We start from the raw sequence: 27,628 nt of genomic DNA on the forward strand, positions 1-27,628 counted from the left end.
ACACATATATATATACGTATAACACTTGTCAGAGTTGTATTATATGTACTATATATATATGTGTGTATAGATTATTCCTACCCAGTCAATCATTTTGCACACACGACGATAAGATAACATTTTATCAAACAGAAACCGAATTTTAATTGCGGCCGAATAAAAAACCATAGTATCATAATATGTTGCGGTTGTTTCATTGTAACGACGTCAACTCGACGCGTGCGATGTTTATGGTCTTTTGGTTGTTCTATCTTTTACGCACTCTTCGACTTTATCTGTTAGGTAAACCAAATTTATCGCTTTTAAATTTTATTTTCTGTGCATGCGAAGATAAGCCTTACTATATGAATGACTCTTTTCGATTGCTATAACGTATATTTCACTCGTAAAGTTTTAGTTATGGATGGCACTATAATAATATAATGGCGATTATATTTTATTAGTTACAATTCCATAGCACGTCGTCCGCGTATGGTATATAGAACACACTTATTAGTTATGAATTACTTCCGTGAACGAGTAGGTATTTAATCAGACAATATTGTATTATAGGACAATAATTTTCAAACATTATTAGTACTTAATACTTAGTACTATAGTTTTATACAAAGGTTGTTTATCAGATAATAATATACATATAGTTACTGTACGTGTGATTTATTGTGTTGTTATTTATTTATTTGATTTAACACGATTTCGGGGTTTCAATAGATTTTGTTTAACGTTAACACTGGTTGTTTATTCAAATTGTGTAAACTTTAAATAACTCACAATTACTAAATAAATACCAATCTGCAGTATTATAGCGAATGATAAATTACCCTAGGAATACAAAATTGTGATGTATCCACATTTTAGGTTATATAATATATGTATAATTTATAAGCATCTGAATGTGTGTAACTGCAGTAGTCTGTAATAATAGTAATAAAATATTGATATGACGTATACTTGCACGTTAATAAATGGTTTTGTGTATAAAATTAAATATTTTATTTAAAAGCCACACAAATAAATGCACAACATACAATAATTTTAGTACCTATACCTAGGTATATTATAATGTATTGATAACCCATTCAGATTAATTATACATTTACGATAAAGTCAAAAAGTTTAGTGTTGTATAAAAATATAATAAGATAATACAGCTCTGTTGCCTACATAGTATATTACAATATATAATATGCTAGTAATGTAATCAAAATTCTATTTTATTAGTGGCTCCCGACTTTTTCTCGGATTTTGATTGCTCTAATGATTTTTTTATGATCTCGCTCCATCCACAACAAATTTGATTCGATTTTCTGATAAATTTCGTCTAGCACGATTTTCAGGTCGGCTGATATGACAGATCGCCTTATCTTGTCCATCTACGCCGTAAAACCGATAAACACATCATATAAATACACTTTTATATGAAAAAAAAAATTAAAATATCATCAAACAGGTATATCATATTTACAACAGCGATTTCGTCGTCCGTCGCTACTTTGGGCGCTAATGCTGAGTACGCAACAACAATGTACTTGTTCGGGTTATCGCGAATCGGTGACGATTGAATCGCGTTCAGTTTCTGTATCAGGAAACTGGAAAGAGCTTTAACGCCCACTGGTGTGGTCACGACGTTGTCGCAAACGGTTTTGAAAGATTGCAGGCTTCCATGGTCCACGTCATCCAATCGCATCAGATCCAGATGACTTAAAAAAGCCATAAATTATAAGGTACACAAAAAAACACACACACGTCCGCACGACCAGACGTATTATACTTTTATTTTTATAGAATATAAAATTATTAATACCGCATCTCGCAGTGCGTATAAAAAGCGACTTTTGTTGTTGTTGTAGTTAGAGCGAGACCTATAGTTTGCAGAGTTGTACCAATCTGATTTTGGTATTGTCTTCTTGAACGCGTACGTATTTTGCAGTAAAGTTTTTGGAAATTCGTGAAAAAAATATAGAATAGAAAATTTGAACTGTTCGATTAAATTAATGTCCATCATACTTTTAGCCACCTCGCTTGAAAATAAAGAATGTTGTCATAATTTCAGTAGAAAAATCGTGAATAACTCATAACATTAATTCATATTAATTTATATCACTGCGTGTAAATATTACGAAACATAGCCTGTCTTGTATCCGTTGCCGTTTCAGACTTCGTCACAGTACAATTATGATAATAACAAATAATTAGTATTACCTCAACAGCATTTTGATGTTGTCGGTACAAGCCAATGCTCGCAGAATGATTTTTTTCTGTGATGGTGATCGCGTCGTGCTATAGAGCTTGTGAATCTTCGACAAAGCAGCGATATTTCCTTTTTTCACGCCCGCGCACAGGGCAGCTTCTTCCATTTCATATGGTATCCTAAAAATATCTCGTCGATAAAGTCATTCAAGTGGTAAAAATCGATAATAATATTGCCATATTTAAGTGTACGACTTTTTTGGGGACAAAACATTGTATCGAGATATTTGGTGATCATATTAGCATCAACGATTTTTAAGGACTAGAATCATATAGCCATTGTGTAGAAAAATATCGACGAATCGGTGTCAAAGTGTAAACCCACGTGCGTTTTTACAGAGGTTAACGTGCTAATACAACTTCAATAAAACGTTTATACTCGAAAAAAAAAAAATGACACGCGCAAATTACGGTAATTGAACGAGCACGCGGAGCGGTAAATGCTCAGACCTTTCTCCCTCCCCGAGTGCCAAGGCTGCGAAACGTGTATCTCGACAAATGCGTTAACTTTATGATAGAATTATCCAAAGCGAAATACATTTTAACATACGTGTTTGATCGAGTTACACGTTAAGGTGTGTAAATAATTAATGTTCGCTTAAGAGATAAGTTAAAAACTCGTTGAGATTTAGTTTGACGAGAATAATAATATTATTAAGCGTACCTGCGTAGACACCTATTATACTATGTATTACAAGTGCATTATAATATTATTACTACACATTGTCTGCCGTAGGATTACAAAATGTTTGAACTACGACAACACTATATACTCGACCAACCGTATCGCCGAGTACCCGTGTACAGTGTGCATCAACGCCATTAATAAAAATTCTTTCGCGTTTCTAAAAACCGTTTCACTCGTCGTGCCCGTACACTGCAGGTATTCACGTTATAATTCCGAGAAAAAATACAAAACGTCAGTGTCTTAATCGTTTTTGGCGACCCGAACATTCTGCCGCCACGCTATATCGTATATACAAACGCCGTCGCGTAATTATTGATTTATAATTACATTAAAAACTGTACAAAATTCGAAACTTTATCGCACCGCGTACATTATTATCGACGTGCACAATCGCGGCGCGCACAGTGCCGGTGTATCCTACGCGTTCAAAGCGTGTACACTGTACAACAGCAAATAAGGTTTTTCGCTCGATAAATGTGTAAAATACACCGTATATAGGTACGTAACGTAATATCCGTTCTTCGCGCGCGGTATAGACAACAATAACTCACTATATATATATATATATATATTGTACTAAGGCGGATAAAAAAGTGTATTTACGTGTGTGTCTGTGTCTGTTACTGACTTGTTATTTTTTATCATTAAATTGTTTTTTTATATATATATATTGTGTTTATGTCGCGAACGTTAGATGCCCGACGGGTGGCGTTAAGACTCTGTGCAAACCTCGACTTTTCACGATTTTCTCACTGATTTAATTAACTCACTCGTGTCCGTTCATCCATGCGTCAAAGTGTCTCGACGCAGATTTCACGCAACGCGAGTTGCCCACGCTGCACGTCCACGTCAACAGTCTGCTCCAACCGATTTTCGTCGTCGCATTTTGGATCCGGTCTTCTGATAATTTGTCGTACAAAATGTCCGCCAAGCCCTTTGCGTATTTCTGTGAGAAATAAACGTTCGTCATGTTGGTACCCAATACTTTGAAGTATTTATACATATTATTTGGTATATAATAATGGCGTGGACGACGAAACAAGGCATAGTGTTATAGAACGGAGAGACTTTATACTTTGAACATTAAATATTCTGTGGGATATCGCCGGATGGAGTCCATGGTCGACGATAAACCGGTGATGGCCGTGTTCCAAGGCGTCACGTGGTCTTCCATCAACAGGTACTCCAGCAGCGAAATGTAATAATCGTACGGCACCAGCGCGGCTCGGCACAGGTGATACACGTCGTCTACGATTTGCGCTCTGTTTAGCTCGTGTATCCGGTCGGGATTTGTTATCAACTGGATCAACAGCAGTTTCCAATTTTTTTCGTCGTAATTCACCCTGTAAAACCCTGTACGCCGACGGACGTATATAACACACAACCGGTATAATTTTTCACTATATATCATATAATATCAGGCGTAAGTGCGGTAACGCAATCGTATACGCTTACCGGTCGATTGGATGTTGACGATTATCCATCCGAAATTTTCGGGAACGGTCAATACCGTACGCTGCTCGGTGGGTTTCATCCAAACGGTCGGCGTGAGCTCTTCGAAGTCCATTTCGGTCTCGGTGGTGTACGTCAAGCCCACAAACCATTTTACGTTGTCGGTGGTCCGGCGCGGATTCGATAGAGAAAAACGTTTCTGCGGAAATCGTCAACAGGATTGTAGATTATACGATCGGTAAACATATGGATCAATTTGTTATAATACTGCAGCACGGCATAACATAAAAATGCGGCGCGTGATATTTTTGGATTTTTTTTTTTTGTATTTTTATCACCTGTGATGCAACAACTGAACCATTATTCGCCGACTTCACCGTTATCAGCGGATATCCGGGCTGTTTCGTCCACAAATCCATATAATTATTTATCGTAATATCATCTTCGATTAAGTTATCGGTGTCGTACAGCACGTAATTAAACGTATCCCACAAGTCTTCCGGTTCCGCTTCCATGTACCTGTAATAGAAGTGCACAAATTTATTTAGTAGCGATGGCCTATTATAACCGCCATAAAAAATTCGAAATTATGAATCTTATATATACATATATATTATATCAATCTAATTTGAATCTTTTTTTCGATCAAATGTATTATTATTTGGTGATTATATTCACGTATATTTATTGTATAATCATCTACGTACATTTTAAGTACCTAGCTTAAATTCTAATTATGATCAAATTAAAATGTCACGTTCATTACAGGTAAAACGTCAATTTTAGAAACAACACAACTTTAAGATTCGATAAAACAAATAATTTTAAAACGATATCGGTATCGTTGGCCATTACTATGATATTGTTATTATTTTATTGATACTAGAATTGCATAATACTATCCGTTTTAGCGCGTTATAATGTCATACTGTCGTTCCAAACACAAGACTATTTTTTTCTGTATAGTATACTCACGCAAAATCATTGAGATATTTGTTTACCGAAGTCCTGAAGTTCTCTTCGCCCACCACGCATTTTAACATCCTAAAAAGCGCCGCGCTTTTATCGATTGTTATGGTGTCAAAAGCATTTTCGATGTCGTCGGGAGACGACACTGCGAACGTCAAAGGATGCGTATCGTCGTATTCGTCCCAAGACAATGCGTATTGGTGAACGTTCTCTACGAACGATTGTTCCATGTCCCATTCGGGCTCGATCTACGATAACCATGCGAATATTATGTATAGCTTATATTGTTTATAGAACGTTTGTATTCGAATGCCGTGCGTTGAAGCCTGGCTTCAGACTTACTATACTCGTTATGTAATAGTTCAAGTAGTTGCACATGCCCTCGTTCAACCACGCGTTGTCCCACCAAGGAGTGGTCACCATGTTACCGAACCACTGGTGTAGGATCTCGTGTAGAACGGTCATGGACCCCTGTATTTTGTCTTCTGTTTGTGAATCTTTTGATAAGGTAACGTAAAATTCTCTAAACAAAAATAATAACGTAACACAGTATAATATAATAAAACGGTTTTCGGTTTAAACGACACATGGCTGAATTTCGATTTAGAAATTCATAATACTGAATAGTTTTTATTATACACAACTCGTGTAAAAATATTATAATAAATCGCACCATTATCTATAAAAATTAGTGTTGCATATTGTTTAAATCTCCTTACTTTTTTTTATAAATGTTTTACAAACTTACTCGTAAGAATTCAGTCCCCAATTCTCCATGCTGTAAGCGTTCAGTAAAGGAACGCCGACCAAATCCAACTTTGGTAACATATACGGTATTTGAGTGAACGTTTCCACGCCTCTGAGTAAGTTTGGTGCTTTTCCCATCATATACGTTGTATATTCGATATACTCTTTACGCGTGTGCATGGCAATATTGTCGCCGTTTATATAGTTTTTGTCAAAATCCGATACCATAAAAGCCACTAAATACGTGGGTATTGGTTTTGTAGTTTTAAAGTGATCCCAAACCCAACCGTTTTGTGGACTAAAAATAAAATAAAAATTGAATATACCTAATATAAAACTGTGCTTATATTATTTCAAACATTAATAATAGATATTATGGTCGACGTTTTGCGTGTCCAAGAAAAACGAAAAACTTACTGGATTTCACTGAAATTAAGGGGCATATTGGACAACGCAGAATGTTGGTTTTGCCTGCCGATCGATATCCTGTATGGAGTCTTGAATTTTGGTTCGTCGTAACATGGAAATGCTCGTCTGGCGTAAATCGGTTTGAACTGAGTTAAAGCTATCCATCTAAACGGAAAAAACGATTATGATACAATATTGTTGTATTTAATTATACCGGTTCTCGACTAGGTTATTGTGTCGTGTAAACTATTAACATGCAGTGGGGGGAGAGGACTAGACAAAAATGTCTGTGTTCAACTGTCGAGATCGAAATTAATCATAGAGTTTGCGTGTTATTACATATAAATAGTGTATGTCTTTGTTTTGGTTCGCATCACACGTGTAAATACCTCGAGTGATTGCCGGAGTCGTAGAAATATTTATGAAATCCGGTATAGTCGTCTCTCAGGATTCCGCTGAATACGACGGTAAACTTGTAGAGCCGCGGCGGAATAATTGATTTTTCGAGTTTGACGACCAGCCATTCGTTGCGCTCGTCGAACGCGTAACTCTTTATCTCAATGCTCCGGTTCGTCTTCAAGTCCTGAAACCTTGGAACGGACGACAAGATCAAATCCTTCGAGTTAAGGATTACCTCCGTCGTGTACTGTTTGGCCTTCACGACGATGTCGACTTGACCGAGAAAAGAGCGATTTTCGATGTCGGGCGTTATCCGCAAGTCGTAAGACACTGGTTCCGTGCTATCCGGCAAACGGTAACTTGTACCGCCGTTTTCGTTATTGATGTCTCCGGGGAGCGCGGCCAAGCCTTTGCCATTATGCAATGCCGTTAATGTATACACGAGAGTCAATAATAAGAATTTCGACATAATCGTAATTTACCTATGTATAGGCTATTATTATTATGACCGGCGTCGGAAGCTCGATGATACGCGACTAACCCGTGAGTCCTGCACAGTCGTTCAGACAATGCTGAGAAATATCAGTGTTTCGTGCATAATATATAATAGAGTTGTTAGGCTTATCAGTGTATTAGATTCGTTTGGCTTAAAGCATAATCCCTCTTGAAGTACCTTATACGTATGTTACCTGTGTAGTGTATATACGTTTTTTTTTTTTTTTCATTAACGATTTCGCGTAAACAATGGCAATAATAAGACTTTTCTATCTGAAATTTGTTTGCGAATAATATTGTCTTAAATTAAAATAATTAATACAATTTATTAGTATGCATCGTTTGCAGTACAAAATCAAATAAAAATGTATTTCTGATTAGGTTCTATACCTATGAAACACGACGGGTGGACGATGTAAATTTAAACAACTGTTTTTAAGCTTCATTAAGTCGTCAATTATTCACCAACGCTATTAAAAACAGTACAGAACAGGACAAAAAAATAATATGCTTTTAATGTTTATACATAATTATTGTCAAAAATAGAATTTGAGTAGTTTGCGCGGTCGAGGTCAGATTTGTCTATTAGCGTAGACAAAGGGCTCAATTAAATATGTGATTATACTGTTCAGTTTTCAATCATTTTTCCATTTAAATGTATATGCATTTTAAACTTAAATGTATTAAAAAAAAAATTAATAAAATAATGTTAATATTTGTGTAAATTCAAAAATATCAATACTCCAACCATTTTTAAATTATACAATTGACCTAATTTTCATTATATTTTAAATTACTTCTTTGACTTTGTAAAACGTTTTAATAAATTAAATATTATGTCTTAAATATGTATAAATATATATAAATATATATATATATATACATACATTTTAAAGCATAATATTGTATACTATATATACTCGTGTCGATTAGGTATTTAGATTTATTGAAGTTAATTATATGTTTCATTATACTATTTAGTTTCAAATTATACTTATATGTTTTGGTAAAATAGTTCTGAATTAATTAAATTCAAAGATTTATGATCGCATCGTATTCATTATGAATGATGACTCGTAGAAGTATTATTTTATCAATTTTTAGAGTCGAAGAAAATATACATAGAATATATAATTTAAACGCCACGCGGGTTTTGTTAGTTTGTTAACTTTGAATTATTTAATGATTCATTTTTTGAATAAAAACTCAACCATAAATGATGCACCTAAAATAGTGATCTTTCCTTATAGTACACACGACTTGTTCCTAATCGATATAGAGAATAATATTATCATAATATTTCAAGTCTTATACAATTCTGATAATAGATAAATTTAAAATTTAATTCATTTTAATGTTGTGCCATAAAGTTGTATGTAAAGCAGTCTAAACTATCAAATAATAATTTTTTTTTTTTTTATCATATCGAAGTATGACGAGTTAATGATAATGATTTCAATGGCTTCAATCGTTAATATAATAAATTAAAATACGCGAATATTTAAAAAATACCAAATAATATTTAAATAATGAACCTCCTACTCATGCATGTCGATAATAATTGAATATACGGTGAGTATATTATTTAATAGTCATACCCATAATAATAGGTAAATTATTAAACATGTTAACTTTTTATACTGTAATTAAATCTAATGGTCACAATCATGCAAATATATTTACATAAAATCGAGTAATAAGATAGCAAAATATAACACATTAAATGGTAAGTTGAGTTCTAATATTCCTAATGTTGATTTTCATTTATAACACAAAGATTGCATTGTAGCAATAATAGTAATCGAACTATGGTCATGTCGATAATATTATGTCATGTATGATCAGATTAGATAATACTTTATTATTATACGAATATTTTATTTTTAATAACTTCTCAAATAACTGTTTTCACAGAAGAATAAACATTATATCAAATCCAGCGAATAAAAAAAAAAACACTAAATTCAAAAATCAAAATTCAACAATTTTGCCCCTCTTTTTTTAATGCAACAATAATCACTGCAGCTACTTTTTGTCCGTCGTCGTAAACCATTTTTCGAAAAAAAAGCTTTTCGGACAATGCCCGCTGGATATATCTAAACTAAAGACTATTAAGATTATAAGAATAAGTGTTAATTAACCGAGAGTCGGGTAGAACCTTATAAAGGACAACTCGGTTTGAGGAAAATTATAGTTAAAGATATTATGAAATTTTCATAAAACATTTTCAAGGCATAAATCCGCTGCTAAGTTAGTAATTAGTATTATGTTTTCGTATAAATTTTCATCATCTCCGTGTAGACGTAACGGTGCGTTTTCAATTGCAACCCTATAGTCAGTGGAGCGTTTTCATGCCTCCGTGTGTGTGCCCAGTCAGCTGTGTGATCGCTTCGTTATATCGTCTATGTCATATTATGTGTTAATGTTAAATGTTTTCTTTAACGTTTTTTTTTTTTTTTTTGTTAAGGTTCATTTTTTTTTCAAAGTTATTACTCGTTTAGTCGCGTTTTCAATGGCATACATTTTTTTTTAGTTTTTCAGTAAGTTGCAATTTGTTTCATTGTGGTGGTGTTCGAAGAGCGTTCAAACGCGTTCTTGTTCATTGTGTTTCAATGTAGTTTTCGGTATTCGACAGTTCCGGTATTGTTTTAAAGCTGCTGCTGTTGCTCATTCCATTCGTCTACTTTGTTGCCGTGTTACCGCCAATCGCAAACCACGTTATACGTGAATGCCGAACAACTTCTATCGTATCGTCTGGTAATATAATTTCGTATCTTGTGCCTTACTAATAACAATATTAAAAAGTTCCCCATTCTAGGTTGGTCAAACGATCAGCGGTTGTGTTGTAAATCAACGCATGTAAACGCACATACACACTCCCGGCTCGGTGGCGTACTATTGTTCAGCGTGCTCATATTTTGTTAGTCGGTGTCTTCGGTGAGTTATACGTCAGCGGCTGTGGCTGAGTGGTCGTAGTGCACATACCAGGTTGTACATTTTTGTATTAATCTAATCTTATGTTTACCTCCCCTGGTGCGGTCACGTTGGGATGAAATCCGCCACTTGACATAGCCACATGTGAGTAATCGGTTAACTGCGTATTGTGTTCGTGTTGTTGAAGCCGACGAGCTTGTACTACGCAGGTACTATACTTGTATTACATTGTTATACAAAAGTCATTATATCGTATTATCACAAACAATTTATTATTATTTTATTATTGTGTCGGCTGTTCACTTATTTATAATTGAGCCGTATTTTGGACGCAATATTTCATATATATTAAATTAATAATAAGATTTAATCGATATAAATGGCGACAACGTCGTGGTAATAATTTACGGTTACAAATTGTATAACAAATTACGAGAAATTTGGAGAGATTAAGAAAAATATTGCGCGAAAGGAAACGCCAAGTATAAGTTGGTCGGTTAAAATAGTTCATAATAGGTATGTAACTATATAAATTATAAGTATAAGTTATATAAGTACAAGTACAAGTATAGTTAGTATAAGTTATATTGACGGTCTGAGCCTTAGAGGAAAGATATAGAAAGATTATGTCTAGAGATAGCTCGTGTTGTTATGTACTTAACTATAAGTATTTAGTATAATATATGACATAGGCAATAAAAATATATTATTACTATATAAGAATAATGAACTTATAAAAAAATGTAATACCTATATGTCGTCCTGGTTATTAATAAAAATATATATTTTTTTTTTTTGTCAAACGGAGGTTGTGATATAAAACGAATTTTAATGAAGTTAATGTAGTTCGTATTAAGATCATAATATAATCACATTAATTATTATTTGTTGGCGAAAAATGTCCTACCACTTTTAATAATAAACTAAGGTAATAAACACGATAGCGGTAAGACTGATTTATCTGATACTAATTTAAAAATGTAAAGAAACATTGATCGGCATGATACATTTTCTATACAATAATAATAATACCTATGATGTTTAAAGCAGTATTACGAGCGGTGGTGATATCGAATTACACAACCACTGGACCACCGCGATGACCTTTTTTTTACTGTCTCACGTGTATACAACATATATTATTTTCTACTAACTTTTCAATACCCATAATTCAATAAAGCTATTTATAAACAGTACCAACAATGTGGCAGTGGAAGTGTTTATTTCAGTATGTTGTAATATATTCACCATAATATTTTTCTCGTTTAATCGTTAGTCCTCGTCCCTTTTTTGGGTACGTACCTACAGTATTTCATTTTATTTTGTTTTTGTTTTTAATTGCCACGCAGTTCAGGAATGTTAAAAACTATGAAAAATTTCATTTTTTTTTTTTGTTATTACATAGAGTTACAACTCCTCTTTTATGTATTTTTCACATTTATAGAATAATTAAGACATGTATTTTAAAATCCTATATTAATATTATTGAAATATAAAACAGTTATTGATCCTGATAGATAGGTATAATTGATGTTTTTACCAAAAAACAAAAAAAAAAAGTAACTATATTGTGTTGTGAGTAGCTATCTGTCTATATAAACATAATACATACTACTAATGAAACGTCATTAACAGCGTTATGGATTCTGAGAGATGTATAATAAAAAGATTAAAAACAGTCGAATAAAAATTTAAAATAATATTTAGTTGATTAGGTATTCATTGTGATTCGTGCACAAGGAACATCAACAAAATATTTATTTGAAAAACATCTAATAGCTATAGCTTTCATTAATTTCAACTATTTGCTAGTTAATAAATCAGCGAATTGTAATGGTATCAATCGATTCCACCGATATAGGCAATATAACATTGATTCCAACAGTTCAAGGAACATATAAAACCGTAATAAACTTACTTCAATTGAAGTCTAATTTTTTTTATACTCTAAAAATAGTATAAGTGCTTTTTAATTTGAAATTTAGCAAAAAAAATTTAATATTGAAAATAATTATTTTATAATTATTTAGCCTTATAATGCGTATACTACAGTTCATTTCCGCAATTTCTTTAAGATTTCCATGAATTCTCAGGTATTCCCGGTATAGCTCATTCCTATAACGCTGCTGAAGTCGATTATAACGATTCAACTATTATGATCGTCAAACCAAGGAAAACAATTTAGAAAATTAATTATGTTTTTTATTATTATTTTTATTTTGATCGATTTTAAACTTTTGATAATTAATTTATAAAATACTTATGAAAAGAGACGAATATTAATTAGTTTAATGTTTGATTCTACCGTTAACTTTATTTTCGCTGTAATAGGTACATATTAGCTTTAAGCTTATTATTATTATTATTAATATACATAAAATTATACATAGAGCTTATACCTACTTATTCATTTTAGATTCGAGAAAATTAACTTTTGTTCTACACATTAATTATTTGTGTATACCTAATGTATTGACGAAAGACTTGAAATAAAACATCTAACAATGGTATATAGTTTAGAGTTGGGTTACACAACATATTAAATAGAAATAGTGTTAGGTAAATCAGTTATATAATTAAAAGATAATAACGATTGCTTTCAGACAGTTTTTAAAAGAACTAGCAGTTCTTAATAGTAGGTTTTATTAGATATTTTTACAATTTTAAAGTGTTTATACAATTAATTAATGAGTAAAAATGTTGAAAAATGTCTTAATTTAATAATAACATACTAGAAATATGCTAATAGGTATAAGTTTTATACAAATAAAAAATATCATTTTTGTATAATTTATATAGTTTATAGTGGTAATAGGTATATTGAAGTAATTGTAATTTAAATTCTTAGTCATTTTGTAATAAAATAATTTTGATTAATGATTCAATGGAGTTTTGAACTAATTACATTAAAATACTAAAAATAATCTATGATTTTGAATTATATTTTTTGATTATTAGAAACAAAAAAATGTTTTTATTCAGGTTATTTGTAAAAATTATTGTTTTACGGATATTTATACTTTTGTTTTGTCAGAATCGTACGATTTTTTTTTGCTTCTTTATTCTGGAAGGCTTATTTTAAATAAAAATTACTTTTTTAAAAAAACACCTATAATTCTTACATAGAGTTGTTCAAGCCCGAAAACGCGTCTGTACACGCAATTAAATAATTTAAAAAAATGCAATGTGACGCAAAACCCAATTATTATTATATAATTTTCACTTCGATAAAAAAAAATAATTTGTGAAAATACATATTTATACATATTTATCGTTAGACAAGATCATAATGTAGTGCACACATTTGATTAAGGTTTATTTAGATTATGTTAACAAGTAATTTAACTGAAACAGACAGTGCTAAAATCTGAAAAATAATGGCATAGTTATACAATCTCGACGAAGCGCTAGAATCGTCATCTTTCGTCGGGCTCCGCGAAGTCGTATACCGATCCGATGGATTCAGCGGCAAACCTTTCGTCAAAGGGTTTATGTGCATCCATATCGTTTCTGGTCTACCATTGTCGTACCATTTTTCGTAGTCTTCAATTTCATTCTGATACACTGGAACAAGTTTGTTTCTATACTCATCGGGCGTATTGCTGTCGAACGCCATTTCCATCATCTAAAACCGAACGAAATTCGTATTTGATAATAATCGTAAACCTTACGTTAATACAGATGTAGACTATAATAATGGTGAATCGTATTGATTGTTAACTTAAAAGTAAAATACCAATCGGCCGAGGAGCTACTAATAATAATGCACATGTTGTGCACACACTCTCAAGTCCGAGAATGTCTATATTGTTGTAATGTACACATTATAAATTGGAATTAATTTTCATTGGATTTAAACCCAACGCTTCCGGAACGATACGATAAATAATCATGATTAGTACGGAAATAAAGAAACACTTAATCGTTATGCAATGTTATACCATACAATATTCTTTAGTGCATATCACGCTAAATATTAAACGCACAATATTATACTTGTATTTTACATCACGGTATAATATTATAAACAATCACGAATAGAGTTTTATATTAATAACTATTGTCATAACCAGCAGAGGATCACTATATAGTCATATAATAAAAAAATCTCGTTACATTTTCGATTTCACTCTTCGTGGAAACCTTCGAAGCTAATATAGAGAACATAGTCTTAGCTATATTTTGACCATCTTTTACGTTGTTGACGAGGTCTGTAGAATATTTGCCAAGAAAATAATTCATAGCTGTTATTCCGTTGAGCGTCGAAGACAGGGCATTAAAGAAATCCTCGTAATCACTCGGTGCGATTGGACAATTGTTCTCCATTATTAACGTCAAATATCTAAAATACAAAAAAAAAAAAAAAAAATATATAGTGTTTTGTAAACGAATTTATTCCTCACTCGTTATGTCGTGGCTATCGTACGGGACTATTGTGCTGGGTCGTATGCGCCAAACAACACTGCGCGCGTTTCGCCCGTCATAATATTTCGTACCATAAACACAATCACCCGAAAATTAGTGTAGAAACACAAACGTTTTTATTCCGATGTTACGCGTAATCTATTTTTATACACCTGTTATTATAATGAAATATAGTTATCGAATACCGAATGCGCAGTCTTAAACTTGAACACAAAACACTCTACGCGCTATGAATTGTACATATTTAACACTGTGAAAAACATTTAAGTCCAATCGTTACAAACCCTAGTTTTTTTTAGTTATTCCATTAGTTTTCTAGGGGTAGGCACATTTTGTATTGCCGTGTTTATAGACTAAATAATATATTATGATCACTAAAGAAATATAATATGGTCTCACGTCATGAGTGTCGTTATGTCGGCACAAGACAGCGCTTTTATCACTGATCCTCTTTCCGAATACGATTTGGTGGTATTGTACAGGTTTAAAAGTCTGTCCAAATGGTATGAGCTGTAGGTTTGTTGAGCTCCGACACAGAACGCAGCGTCTTTGACGTCGGCCGATATTCTATGACGATAAAAAAAAAAAAAACACAAGCGCGTGCGCGTATAATCACTTGTTCTGTATGACGACACAACAATCGAACGCAAGCAGACTACGCCGATAATATTATGATAAAAATAACGAACAAAGACTTACTCTTCGCCGTTTCGCCATCTCCGAAAATGTTCCAACGCCGCCCGACTGCAACACGGGTTTTCTTCCAACTTGTACGCCCACGTCGATAACGCACTCCAGCCGATAACGGTGGGATGCTGTGGACTTTTTTGTCCGGCGACCAGATCGTTTATTATTTCCAACGCATCGTCGGCCAGGTTAAAGAAATAGGCCTGCGTAGACACGAATACGGTTCAACAGGATTCATTTTTATTACACCATAATGATATGTTGTGAAACTTATTATTGCGTGTATAGCGTTTACTTTATGTGTTATATTATTACTTTATTTTTTTTTTTTTTTATAGCTTAGCATTATTATAACGTTACAGGACTAAAACAATATAATTCAATGACGGAGAGAATGTTCAATGCAAGCGGATAGGTGTGCACTTAAATTTGCATTATCAATGTTATGTTTTTTCGTTGGTTGTTTAACACATATTAATTATGTATGTGTTACAAATTGATTTAAAATTTATCAATAGCTTGTCGCACAATACTGTTGTCCTATTGTGTTCCTAATAAGTGAAAGTGAAAAATTGAATTTTTTTCGAAAATTGAATGTTCACCATTGCATTATGATTTATATAATAATATATTCGATATTTATATATCGAAAAATAAAAACATATAATATAAAATCGAGCTATTCGCTTTTTCATCACAGTTTGCCTAACGTTTAAAACCCGTATATATATATAGTAATAGAAGATTATAAATAATAAGGTTACGGAATTGGACGTATACATTTTATAATAATTAATTAATTATTCCAAACCGAATACGAAATTTCTATAAAACAATCGTAATGTGCACTGGGTATATAAATTAGCTAGGTATATAAATTCACACCATGGTCATCTTAGGATACACAATAACCGTTGTTAAAATATTAATCCAATATACTATCCATGGAACTTTTTTTTTCTGACCACGGTGTATCTATATGTTCTCTGTCATCCGTCGTGACAATTAATAAAATTGACAACAACGAGATTAGATATTACTATTTTATATTAGACGCGCGTGCGAGTAAAAGCTATTTCACGGTGATTCCCACCTTGACATCGACGTACGCATTTCTGTAACGTCTCATACGGTTTATAACGTAGTCGAAACTCTTCATGGCTGAGAACCACGGTATGACGTCATCTTCCTTTTTCAGATACTCTGCGATGCTCATCGGTATCGTGTAATCCAGCAAACCCGCTTTCGCCAAACTGAACGAATCGTCAATCAGCTGGGCTCTGTTGAGAACGTGTACGTCTTTAGGCGAATCGTTTAGCTGTTTGATCAACGACAGCCAATTGTCTTCCGTGTAGTTCACCCTGTACAAACCTAACGCGAAAATGCATACCTTTGAAAATTATGATTTTAATAATTCGCCCGATTTCCCAATGACTTGTAGCCAATAGTTGAAACAAACTTACTATGAAAACTATTAGTTTTAATGATTATATATATATATATATATATATATAGGTAATCTTTTAAGAAAAAAAGTAGCCCACCTGTGGATTGTATATTGAAAATGTACCATTCGACGTCATCGTTGATCGGAATAGTCGTTTCGTCTACCGACGGGTCCAACCAAATGGTTGGTGCGGACTTGGTGTCGAAATTTTTTTCTTTATTCGTCGTGTAACTCAAACGAATAAACCACTTGGTTGTGTCGTCCGATTCAGTGAAACCGGATAAAAATCGTTTCTAAAAAAAAAAAAACAATATTAATTGCTATGCGCGATTGGTTGTTTTAGGTATTTTACTTGAGTTAAGACGAGTGATTTGTCTTTTTTCTTGACGTTCACCACGGGATATCCGTCTTGTTCCGTCCACGTATTCATCACAGTGCGAACGCTGTTGCCGTTTAAGCCGGACTTTGTCATATCGATTAGCGTATTGTCGAACGCGCTCCACAGTTGTTCCGGTCTTACTGCACTATATCTATAATATGGTATCATATCTTGTGTGACCTCTACTTATTAAATCAGATCACGTCGTACGCAATTATGTATAAAAATATTTAACATAATTTTGGGATAATAGTTTTCAAAAATATTATCGTATTTCAAAATTATATATTCGTTTAATTCCGAATAACTGGGAAATATTAGATATATTATTCTTACTGGTTATGCGTCAAGTACGCATTAATGGCTTTTTTAAATACGTCTTCCCCCACCCAGTCGCTGAGCATCCTCATGACCGCCACGGACTTCTGTTCGGAAAATTTGTCGGCCGGGGAATAGTCCACGTCTCCTGGTACGATTGCTGGCGCGGTCAAAGGCTGTCTTTGAATTTGGTCGTAATCCATGGCAGGCCGTTGCATGTCGACGACGAAAAAGTGCTCAAGTCGCCATTCCGGTTCCACCTGTAAAAGTATGCACAATTATATGACATGATATTACTGTCGTAACGCGACGTCGCATAATATGTTATTATTAATACGGCGCACGAGAGCAGGATGTGCGATAAATACACAGCCAATAACACAATAATGTGCATCGTATAGATCACCAATATTAATATATAGCATGAACATTACCGTCGCGGTGACAAAGTATTGCAAATAAGCGGCAAGCCCTTTATTCATCCACGCGAAGTCCCATCGAGTCGGCGTCACCAAATTGCCAAACCACTGATTCGCCATAGCACGTCCTACCGCCATCTTCGCCGACATTATCGTCTTAGAGTTCGATTTAAAGTCGACGAAAAGCGTTTTCTCTCTTTCACACACAAACACAACGTCACATATTATTATTTTCGTGTAAATATATACATATTTTTTTTTTCTATTAACCGTTAAACGAAGCTGAGCGATTCCGCAGTTTTTATAGTTTATACGAATGACAATAATTAAAAGATACAAATTTTAACTAGTCGATAGTTAGTGTATTCAATTTTTAATTTTAGACTTAAGTTGAGTCGTTGGTTGAAACATAGAAGTTATCTTTTGTAAGATGTATCGATGATATATTGAGCAATAATAATACAATAGTTCCAAGCATATATTATTACATAATTCATAATTATTCAAATTCCGAATATTTTTTTAATTTTAAGTCTAAATTGTTCACAAATACTGTTAGATATATCGAAGGACTGCATGAGTAAAATATAAATCAAAATAATAACTGTATTGAACCTTGGATTACTCGAATCGGGATTTAAAAATTATATTTGCATAGAAATCGACTCATCAACGCCCAGCATCGAAATTCTTTGGGCCACGTGCAAATGATTATAATATTATCGAGTTGTTCGCACATCCTTACCGGTAAGCAGTCAACCCCCAATTGTCGAATTGCCCTAAGCCTAGTGTTGGCATGGCTAATAAGTTCAGTTCGGGCATAGCGTACGGTATGCCCGTGTAGTTTTCCATGGCTCTCAAAAGGTCGGGCGCCTCTTTCGTAATGTACTCGATCTGATACAAACGGCCCAAATGAGAGTATACGTTGATTGCGCTCCGGCGGTTTTTGTCGAATTGTTCGAATTCACCGGCGAAAAACGCGACCGAGCACGTGGACATGCTTGGCGTCCGTGCAAAGTGAACCCATTTCATACTTTGATATTTAGACGAATCATTGCCGAGCCCCTCGTATCTGTAATATATAGATAATATAATACGGTTTAAAAGTTTATTATTAAAATACAAAACGACATATTGTAGATATAAATATAATATATACCAACAACAACAAATAATTATAATTCCATAACGTTACGCGCGAACAGTGAACTCTAAAATGAACTTGACAAGATGTTTTTATTGACTTCTATTTAGTATAAAAATAAAAATATAATAGAGTTTACAAATAAAACATCTAACTAATATTTTGAGCAAATATTTCGGTGGTGGTAGAGAACTCAATCTCCATAGATAATTTGTAATATCATAAACTTTTTGGTTTAAAATAACTGCAATCAGTGGCGAAGCGTCGTAGGAGACGATGAGACAACGTCTACCCACTAAGAAATTAGAACACGGAACAAATAATTTTGTTTTACAAATTATTTACAAACTTTAACGTCATTTATATTAGGTATAAAAATGATATGTGTTTTAATATTTGTTAAAATTGGTTTTTCGTTGTACAGTTATAGTCTTTAAGAATTATTAAAATAGATTAGATGCGCGCGATACGGCCGTGCGGCTCTTCCAAATATTATATTATATCAAAGAGACGTTGTGATGCAACGTCTCCCAATTATGTGCGCGCGGGTACAGGGGGGATTTTAATGCAAGTGGGGTTTACTATCTTCGCTATGAGACACGTCTCGCTATTGGGATTTCTTCAATTATCGACATCGCCATCGAGTGTAATGGTCCCCTGTGAATCGCTATTACTGATAGCCGATAGGTACCTGTGTGTTTCTTAATATTGTTGTTTGTCCTCGTGGCCGGTGATTTAATTTATGTCATTTTGAACGATGGAATTATTAATTACTCATACGAAAAAAAATGTATTATCAAATAAGTAAAATAAAAAGGGAGGAATCCAAGTGTATTAGTGTCATTTTATTCAATGTCTTCCCAACTATAAACTTAAGCTTCACCACTGACTGCAATTATTTGTTTTCGAATTTTCAATTCCATAATAATATATTTTTTGATACTATGATACTTACACATAATCTATATTTAAAACTGGCATATTTGATAGAGCTATTTCTTCTTCTTTAACTTTAATTGATATATTAAAAGGTGTTTTAAAATGTGGTTCATCGTAACAAGGAAACACACTTCTGGCCATCGTGGTTTGAAACTGAGTAGCAGCTATCCACCTGAAAAATAATTAAAATAAATGCAAGACTATTAATATTAGTATCATATATTACTATAATATTTTCAAGTATGAACAATTTTTTTAGGTGTAAGTTATTGTTGTTAATTAAATCACAATCAGTAATTTTAGCTGAATTAGGTATTACAAATTATAAAAACAATTTATGTTTTTCATATTTGAGATTCATTAAGAGGTTGTCACTATGTGAGTGCACTGTTTGTTTTCTCTCTTTAACCCACGCGCAACATAGACAAAATGCATTTAAGCAGTCTAAGTAGAACTCGCTCAATTTTGGTTCTAGAGTAAATATACCTATTATAAAATTAAATTTTGATAATATTTCTGAGTACACGACGATGAGTTTTTTAAAAAAAATTAAAATTTTGAAAATTTAAAGGTCATTTAAAAATATTTTAATTTATAGTTATTTCTAAACGATATAATTAACGTTGTATTGGGAATAACGAAAAAAACTCATCGTCTTGTACTCAAAAATATTATCAAAATTTAATTTCATAATAGGTACATTTACTCTAGAACCAAATTTGAACGAGTTCTCTACTCAGATTGCGTGAATGCGTTTTGTCTATATTGCGCGTGGGTTAGAGAGAGAAAACAAACAGTGTACTGACATCCTCTTAAGGTTTTTTCAAATGTGACTGCATACTTACGCTGCTTATGTGATATTTAAATTTTAGCTACTAACATTATTATATTTACAATAATATACGGTTCATATCTGATTGCTATAAATTTGTTTTAATAAAATATGTGCTTTAATAAATTAGAATTATTTTGAATTATTGAGCTTACTTTTTTCCATCCGATTCGGTTTCATAAGCGCTTTTAAAAAACCCTGTTCCGTCGTCCCTGAGAATGCCTTCGAATCGTATACGAATCGTGTATACTCTATTGGCCAAGACGTGCCCTTCCATCGATATAATCACTTGTTCCCGGTCTTCCTCGTAGCTCCACGAGCGCACTCTGATGTCCCTGCCGGTGATTTCGTCTGTCACCCTGACCTCGTGCAATACCAAGTCCTTAGAGTTTAACGTGATCACGGTGGTCGTGGTCTTCACTGCGACCGTGATATCCACTCTGCCAGCGAACGAAGCGTTTTCCGTTTCGAGGTTCGGTTCTATTTTCAACGCGTACGACCACGGTTCCGTGTCACCCGGTAACCGACCGGAATCCACGGTCCGGCCATCGTAGCCCCGGACGAGCGAGGAAACTACGATGAAAACCACCGTCACCCACAACATCGCGCGTACAGCGAACAAATCAACAGCGTTCGGACAAAATATACGTGTAACTGGTGCGTCGCGTGACAAAAGCGACCGTTTGGCTATGAGTCGAAACGCAAATACGAGTAATATAATGACATCAAACAACACTATAGTGACTGCAATAAATTCGCTATAATCTTATCTATTGTAAACGTTCGGGCGGTGTTATCGTGTTTCGCGTCACGATGTATCGACATGTCTAGACACTTCAAGTGAAAAATATCATTTGTCATTACGAAAAAATCATACGTAATAAATATGAAATTATTGTTGTATTGTGATCGGGAAAATGACGAATGCGTAAAGGTATTACGCCCGCGACCCCGTGAATGGGTTTTTTTTTACCACACATAATATTTTATCACCTGAGAGGCATCTACTCACTGTTTAATATTTACATAATACCTATAATATTGCACGGATATCCTCAACAAATGCTTGGTTATCTATACATGCGTTGGAAATCTGTGACCTTGTGTCATTACGCTTTTCAAGTTGACTTAATAACGCGTTGTGACTACGAATACGTAGTATACAAATTAACCAAAATACGTTTCTAATATTATGTAAATGTAATATTTTCATAACATATCTTTCATACAGATCATTGCGAATGTTCTAGATTAAATAATTATCACCAGGGCTCGGACGATGCAGGATTTTTGAGTTTTTTTTTTTTGTATGCTCTCATTGATAGCAAATCTTTAACTAGACATTCGTTCTATAGTTCTTTACAACGACGATTTTGAAGACAAAAATTTTTAATGTATAATTCTACACAATTTATTAATTATAGAAAAATACATATTTCTGAATTTTTATTTATTTTTCCACTACATTTTATTAATACACATCATAATATTTTTTAATAAAAGTCATATTAATAAAATTAATAAATTGCGTGTTATAATAATTTTTTGAATTTTGAATAACTCATTTTTGCCTATTTAATACATTTTGGTTGCATATTGTAGATGCTTATTTTAATATTTGATAGATTTTAACTCCTACAACTTCCTAATAATTACAGTTTTTATATTAAGACTATTTCCGATGTATCTTTAATTCAATAATTGTATAACATTGGACATGACCTGTGGCACTCGTATAGTCTCCCTACGTTATATCGAACAATCATAATAAAATAAATTATTGAATTACAGTATTAAATATTATAATATACATAACATAAATTATTATAAACGAATAGGTAGTTGTTTGATAGCACATGTATAAAAAATTAAAATATAATAACTCATGTTACGGGAAAGTGAAAAAATACAAAAATATTTTGCCTTCATTATTTTTACAATATATATATATAATAAATATATAAATAAATAATATATTAATATATAATAATAATATATATATAAATTGTATAATATTGTTGTACTACGTGTAAACAGATAATAGCCGTAGTCAAAAGAATCGACTACACAAGTTTACTCCAAATATTTGTATTTCAATATCAAATAGCTATAATGTTATTATAAAAATGTGATTTATGACGTATGCCTTTTAAAATGTTCATAATATACGAGTAATTTAAGGAAATAAATCGTCACAAATACATAGCTACCTATTGTATTCTTTCAGCCATATTTTTCTATCGCATCAATTGCCTCAATTCAACAGAATTATCTTAATTGCTGAATGACTAATAAAAAATACTTCTTAATAGCATGATTTATATTCAAGTCTTTATGTGCTCTATGAATTTCCGCTTAATATATTTATTATTTTATCTCGCTGCTTGTTTGATTTAATATGTAATAAAACTACAATAACCATAAGATATTTCTATTTAAACTATTCTCGAAGAAACGAGTAAAACCATTGAAATATATCATTTAAATAAATCCATTGACCTTTTCGAATAAAAATGGTGGAGGCACCCATCTGGCAATTGGGATATTGTCAGAGACCTGAGTTTCTTAATTAAAGATAAAGATCTTTTAGTTCCAGAAGATCTGTAATATTGTATTTGATTTGGCAATTGGTTGAAACTATAAATAGTTTAATATAATATACACAGAACAGTTATAATTTAAAATTTTAAGTATGATTATTAATTTTCATAAGAATTGAAAATGTGCAAAATAAAAAAAATAATTATAGGTTTTATCTATATCTCAAATGAGTACAATAAAATAAAAATTTCATAATAATTTACAACTTACTGTTAATTTGTAGCCCATGGGTTAGATTAGGTTGAAATTTCAATAAAAATAATTATTTACTAAGTATAGGTTATTTTTATATACCTAATATTTATTATAATTCTAATTTATATTAAACAAAATAAAATGACAAAAATTTTGTTTACTATTTGGTAGAAAGGTTAAAGATATTTATACTGTTTAATACAATTTAATATTTATAAATATTGAATTATAATTTTTAATCAAGAAATTAAATAATTAAATTTAAAAATAATTGCATTTTGAAACATACATTATTAAATTATTAAATTCTAATATTATGATTTATGTATTATGTCTAATTTTACCAACAATAGTTATGTACATACTCGGTTAAATATATATCATTGCACAGAAGAATTTTTTTTTACCTATATAACCATTAGTAAAATAAATTATTTATAGGACAAATATTGTTATAATTTTAAACATATCAAAATAATTTTAACAAAAATTTACCGGATTACAGAAAATAGTCTTGGTTTGTAATTAAAATATCTTAGAATATTCTACACAGAAATATTTACATCATTATTGTAAACATTTGTTTTTATTTTCTTACTAAATAAAAATACTGAACCTATTATAATGCCGAAATGTATTATTACACTTATGAAAATAGAATTATACAAAATATATGAGCGTTCATAATATGGTTGGGAAGTAGTATATTTTGAAATATCGGATGTGATGTCATATTCTGTAGTGCTTGGATTATTTTTCAAAGTACTATAATTGGTAGTAAGCTCAAAAGGTTCCGATATCTCAGTGGCGGATTCAGTTATACCCAATGTTGCATTATAGGATGCTGATGACGAATCTGTAGTAACAGGATCAGTGGTGGATCCAGTGAGTTCAGTCGTTGCATTATAGGACGCCGATGACGAGTCTGTAGTTACAGGATCAGTGGTGGATTCAGTGAGTTCAGTCGTTCCATTATAGGACGCCGATGACGAGTCTGTAGTTACAGGATCAGTGGTGGATTCAGTGAGTTCAGTCGTTGCATTATAGGACGCCGATGACGAGTCTGTAGTAACAGGATCAGTGGTGGATTCAGTGAGTTCAGTCGTTGCATTATAGGACGCCGATGACGAGTTTGTAGTAACAGGATCAGTGGTGGATTCAGTGAGTTCAGTCGTTGCATTATAGGACGCCGATGACGAGTTTGTAGTAACAGGATCAGTGGTGGATTCAGTGAGTTCAGTCGTTGCATTATAGGACGCCGATGACGAGTTTGTAGTAACAGGATCAGTGGTGGATTCAGTGAGTTCAGTCGTTGCATTATAGGACGCCGATGACGAGTTTGTAGTAACAGGATCAGTGGTGGATTCAGTGAGTTCAGTCGTTGCATTATAGGACGCCGATGACGAGTTTGTAGTAACAGGATCAGTGGTGGATTCAGTGAGTTCAGTCGTTGCATTATAGTATGTTGTTGATGATTCTATAGCATTAACGACAACCCTGTCATTTTTTATCGCGTTCAATTGGTCAGGATAATTTTTCATTATGTATCTATCCAAATATAAGCTGTCCGCATTAATCATTAAGTTTCGACGGGATTTATCGAGTTGCTTGAGTTTACCAACAAAAATTGCAACCATAGACGTCGAAATTAGCGGTGTTTGAATAAAATGAACCCAAGTTCTGTTTTTGTATTGAGTTGGGTCATCTATAACGGGTTCATCTCTAGAAACAAGTAAAAAAAATGTAACTACTTTAATAAGCATTTTAAGTACAAGTTTTGACAAAATCCGTTGCTTAAAGTTTAAACAATTAAACAAAGAATAACGGGTCTAATAATTTTTTTATAATTAATACTTTATTTTTTCTGGGACTTGCAACTTTTATTTTTATTATTATATTATATATTCACAATAACTTTTTCAAAACATTTAGATTATTTTTGTGCTAATTATTACCAATTCATAGATTATAGCGTAACATTTCTTTATTAAAAGAATTTATTATACTAATTTATAGCAATATATTGATATTAATATACTGATGACCGTTTCCGCTCAGGTTATGAATTTTTTTTTTTGATTTTAAATCAAATTAAACACACATTAATAACAGTGGTACACACAATGACGTACACTCGACTCCCACCTGTACAGTATAACAGTCAAATTTGACCCGTTTTTATGTTGTATTTACAATACAACAAATTGTAAATTGTAAATAAAGAGTTATAAAAATAGCCATTCAGATGCAATACTTACATGTTGACTGTGTTCAAAATTGGAGTGTTTGACAAAGCGATTTCGTTTCTTTTAATTTTTATTGACATGTTAAATGGTGTTTTAAAACGTGGTTCATCATAACAAGGAAAAACACTTCTTGCGTGTGTGGACTGTAGTAATTGGTTGTTAGTAGCCACTCGCCTGCAATAGTTATATAACGTAATAGTTATAGTCATACAGTATTGATATTATTTCCAAATTATGACTAAAACAGTATAAACTACTCGAACAAAAAAAAAATATTTTATTTTTTTAAATATATATTTTTTTCCCAATGTACAGTGGAAAATAATAAATATTCAAACCTACTTTTTGAAAAGCAGATAGGCATTGTAAGAGCTGTAGAAAATATCGGATGCGTCGTCGTTCAAAAAGCCGCTAAAACGAATATGTATGGTGTATTTTCGTTTTTCCAAAATACGTCTGTTCGCTTTGACTCTTACTTGTTGCCGGTCCACCGCGTACTTCCAAGAGTCGATCGCTGTTGGTGTTATCGCCCGTTAACCCGATTTCGTGCAACACCAAGTCTTTGGAATTAAACGTGATCTCGTCCGTGGTGGTCTTCACCGCGATCGAAATATTCACTCGGCCAGCGAACGAAGGGTTTTTCACATCAAAGTCCGGCTCTAAGCTCAGCGTGTACCTTTCCGGTACAGTGTCGCACGGCAACCGTCCGAAATCCACGTTGTCATCGTTACACCAGACGTGAGTGAACAATACGAGAAAGGCAATAATCGATTGCTGTCGCATGTTGTCGAACGCAGACATCTAACAGAAGACTATAGTAAGTACCAAAGATTGACGATAAAATTAGGGTAATCTAAATGCAAACACCTACATTGTATTTAAAGATGGTATTATACAACATTATTATTATCTTATCGGGTGGGCGGGCGACGAGAAACGCACCGAAATGTTTTAGTTTTTTGACACGTTTCGTCAACGTGGTGAAACACTTGTATTACACTGCAATGTTTATTGTTAACACGATTCGGTTAAAGCTGTGTCAAATACATCAAACTATAGACATTTCACGTCTAGTCCTGCATACTGGGATGTACTGTTAATGTACATTTATGTCTAAATCGTTATAGTCATATAGATTTGAATAATCAACGTATTTCATACGATAAACACTATCACAAAGATAATCTTGATATTATGCATCTACTTGGCAATTTTACTTGAATTATAATAATAGACTTTTGAATATCGTCTTGACTTATTACAACTTAAAAACTGTGTTTGACTGATTCTTATACTGAGACCTGATAATATATAAGTACAAAGATTAAAAAAAGTATTATCCGATTTAGACGTTTTCACGAGCTGGTACCACCGTTTTTACCTACCAGCTACCTCCATTAAAACCACTCAATAATATTAAAAATGCGAACGTTTTCGCACCGATGATCGAGAAACTACGTATGTGGACTGTATCGATAAGCATAAGTCGGGCGCGTACTGCACTAGTACCTATTATAGTCGTATTACTGTAGTACTGTACCTATATAAATACATAATGTCACTTAGATATAGAAAACAAACTAGATTAGAAGGTACTTGTATATATTTATAAATATGTGTGTGTGTGTGTGTGTGTGTGTGTGTGTGTGTGTGT

At 32.8% G+C, this 27,628-nt stretch overlaps 2 protein-coding genes across 2 annotated transcripts; both read right to left on the reverse strand.

Annotated features, from left to right (window-relative positions):
• Nucleotides 1-1,115: 1,115 nt before the first annotated feature.
• On the reverse strand, nucleotides 1,116-7,494 carry LOC113557551 (thyrotropin-releasing hormone-degrading ectoenzyme-like). The gene is made up of 12 exons (XM_026963131.1): nucleotides 6,904-7,494; nucleotides 6,524-6,679; nucleotides 6,108-6,404; nucleotides 5,702-5,882; nucleotides 5,366-5,607; nucleotides 4,729-4,909; nucleotides 4,394-4,589; nucleotides 4,014-4,291; nucleotides 3,709-3,884; nucleotides 2,203-2,370; nucleotides 1,466-1,700; nucleotides 1,116-1,373 (listed from the first exon to the last, which is right to left on the reverse strand). The coding sequence occupies exons 1-12, from the start codon at nucleotides 7,380-7,382 to the stop codon at nucleotides 1,218-1,220; spliced, it is 2,745 nt and encodes a 914-aa protein (XP_026818932.1). The 5' UTR covers nucleotides 7,383-7,494; the 3' UTR covers nucleotides 1,116-1,217.
• Nucleotides 7,495-13,529: 6,035 nt separating this feature from the next.
• On the reverse strand, nucleotides 13,530-26,774 carry LOC113558183 (membrane alanyl aminopeptidase-like). The gene is given in 17 exon segments (XM_026963686.1): nucleotides 13,530-13,967; nucleotides 14,459-14,684; nucleotides 15,167-15,334; nucleotides 15,467-15,657; nucleotides 16,548-16,825; nucleotides 16,999-17,194; nucleotides 17,254-17,431; nucleotides 17,617-17,858; nucleotides 18,033-18,213; nucleotides 18,763-19,089; nucleotides 20,117-20,272; nucleotides 21,088-21,676; nucleotides 21,980-22,077; nucleotides 24,278-25,450; nucleotides 25,987-26,148; nucleotides 26,317-26,484; nucleotides 26,486-26,774. Coding segments are annotated over 17 exon segments (4,911 nt in total). The 5' UTR covers nucleotides 26,758-26,774; the 3' UTR covers nucleotides 13,530-13,661.
• Nucleotides 26,775-27,628: the final 854 nt, after the last annotated feature.

The sequence above is a fragment of the Rhopalosiphum maidis genome, chromosome 4 (genome assembly GCF_003676215.2).
Source record: "Rhopalosiphum maidis isolate BTI-1 chromosome 4, ASM367621v3, whole genome shotgun sequence".
NCBI classification, from domain to species: Eukaryota; Metazoa; Arthropoda; class Insecta; order Hemiptera; family Aphididae; genus Rhopalosiphum; species Rhopalosiphum maidis.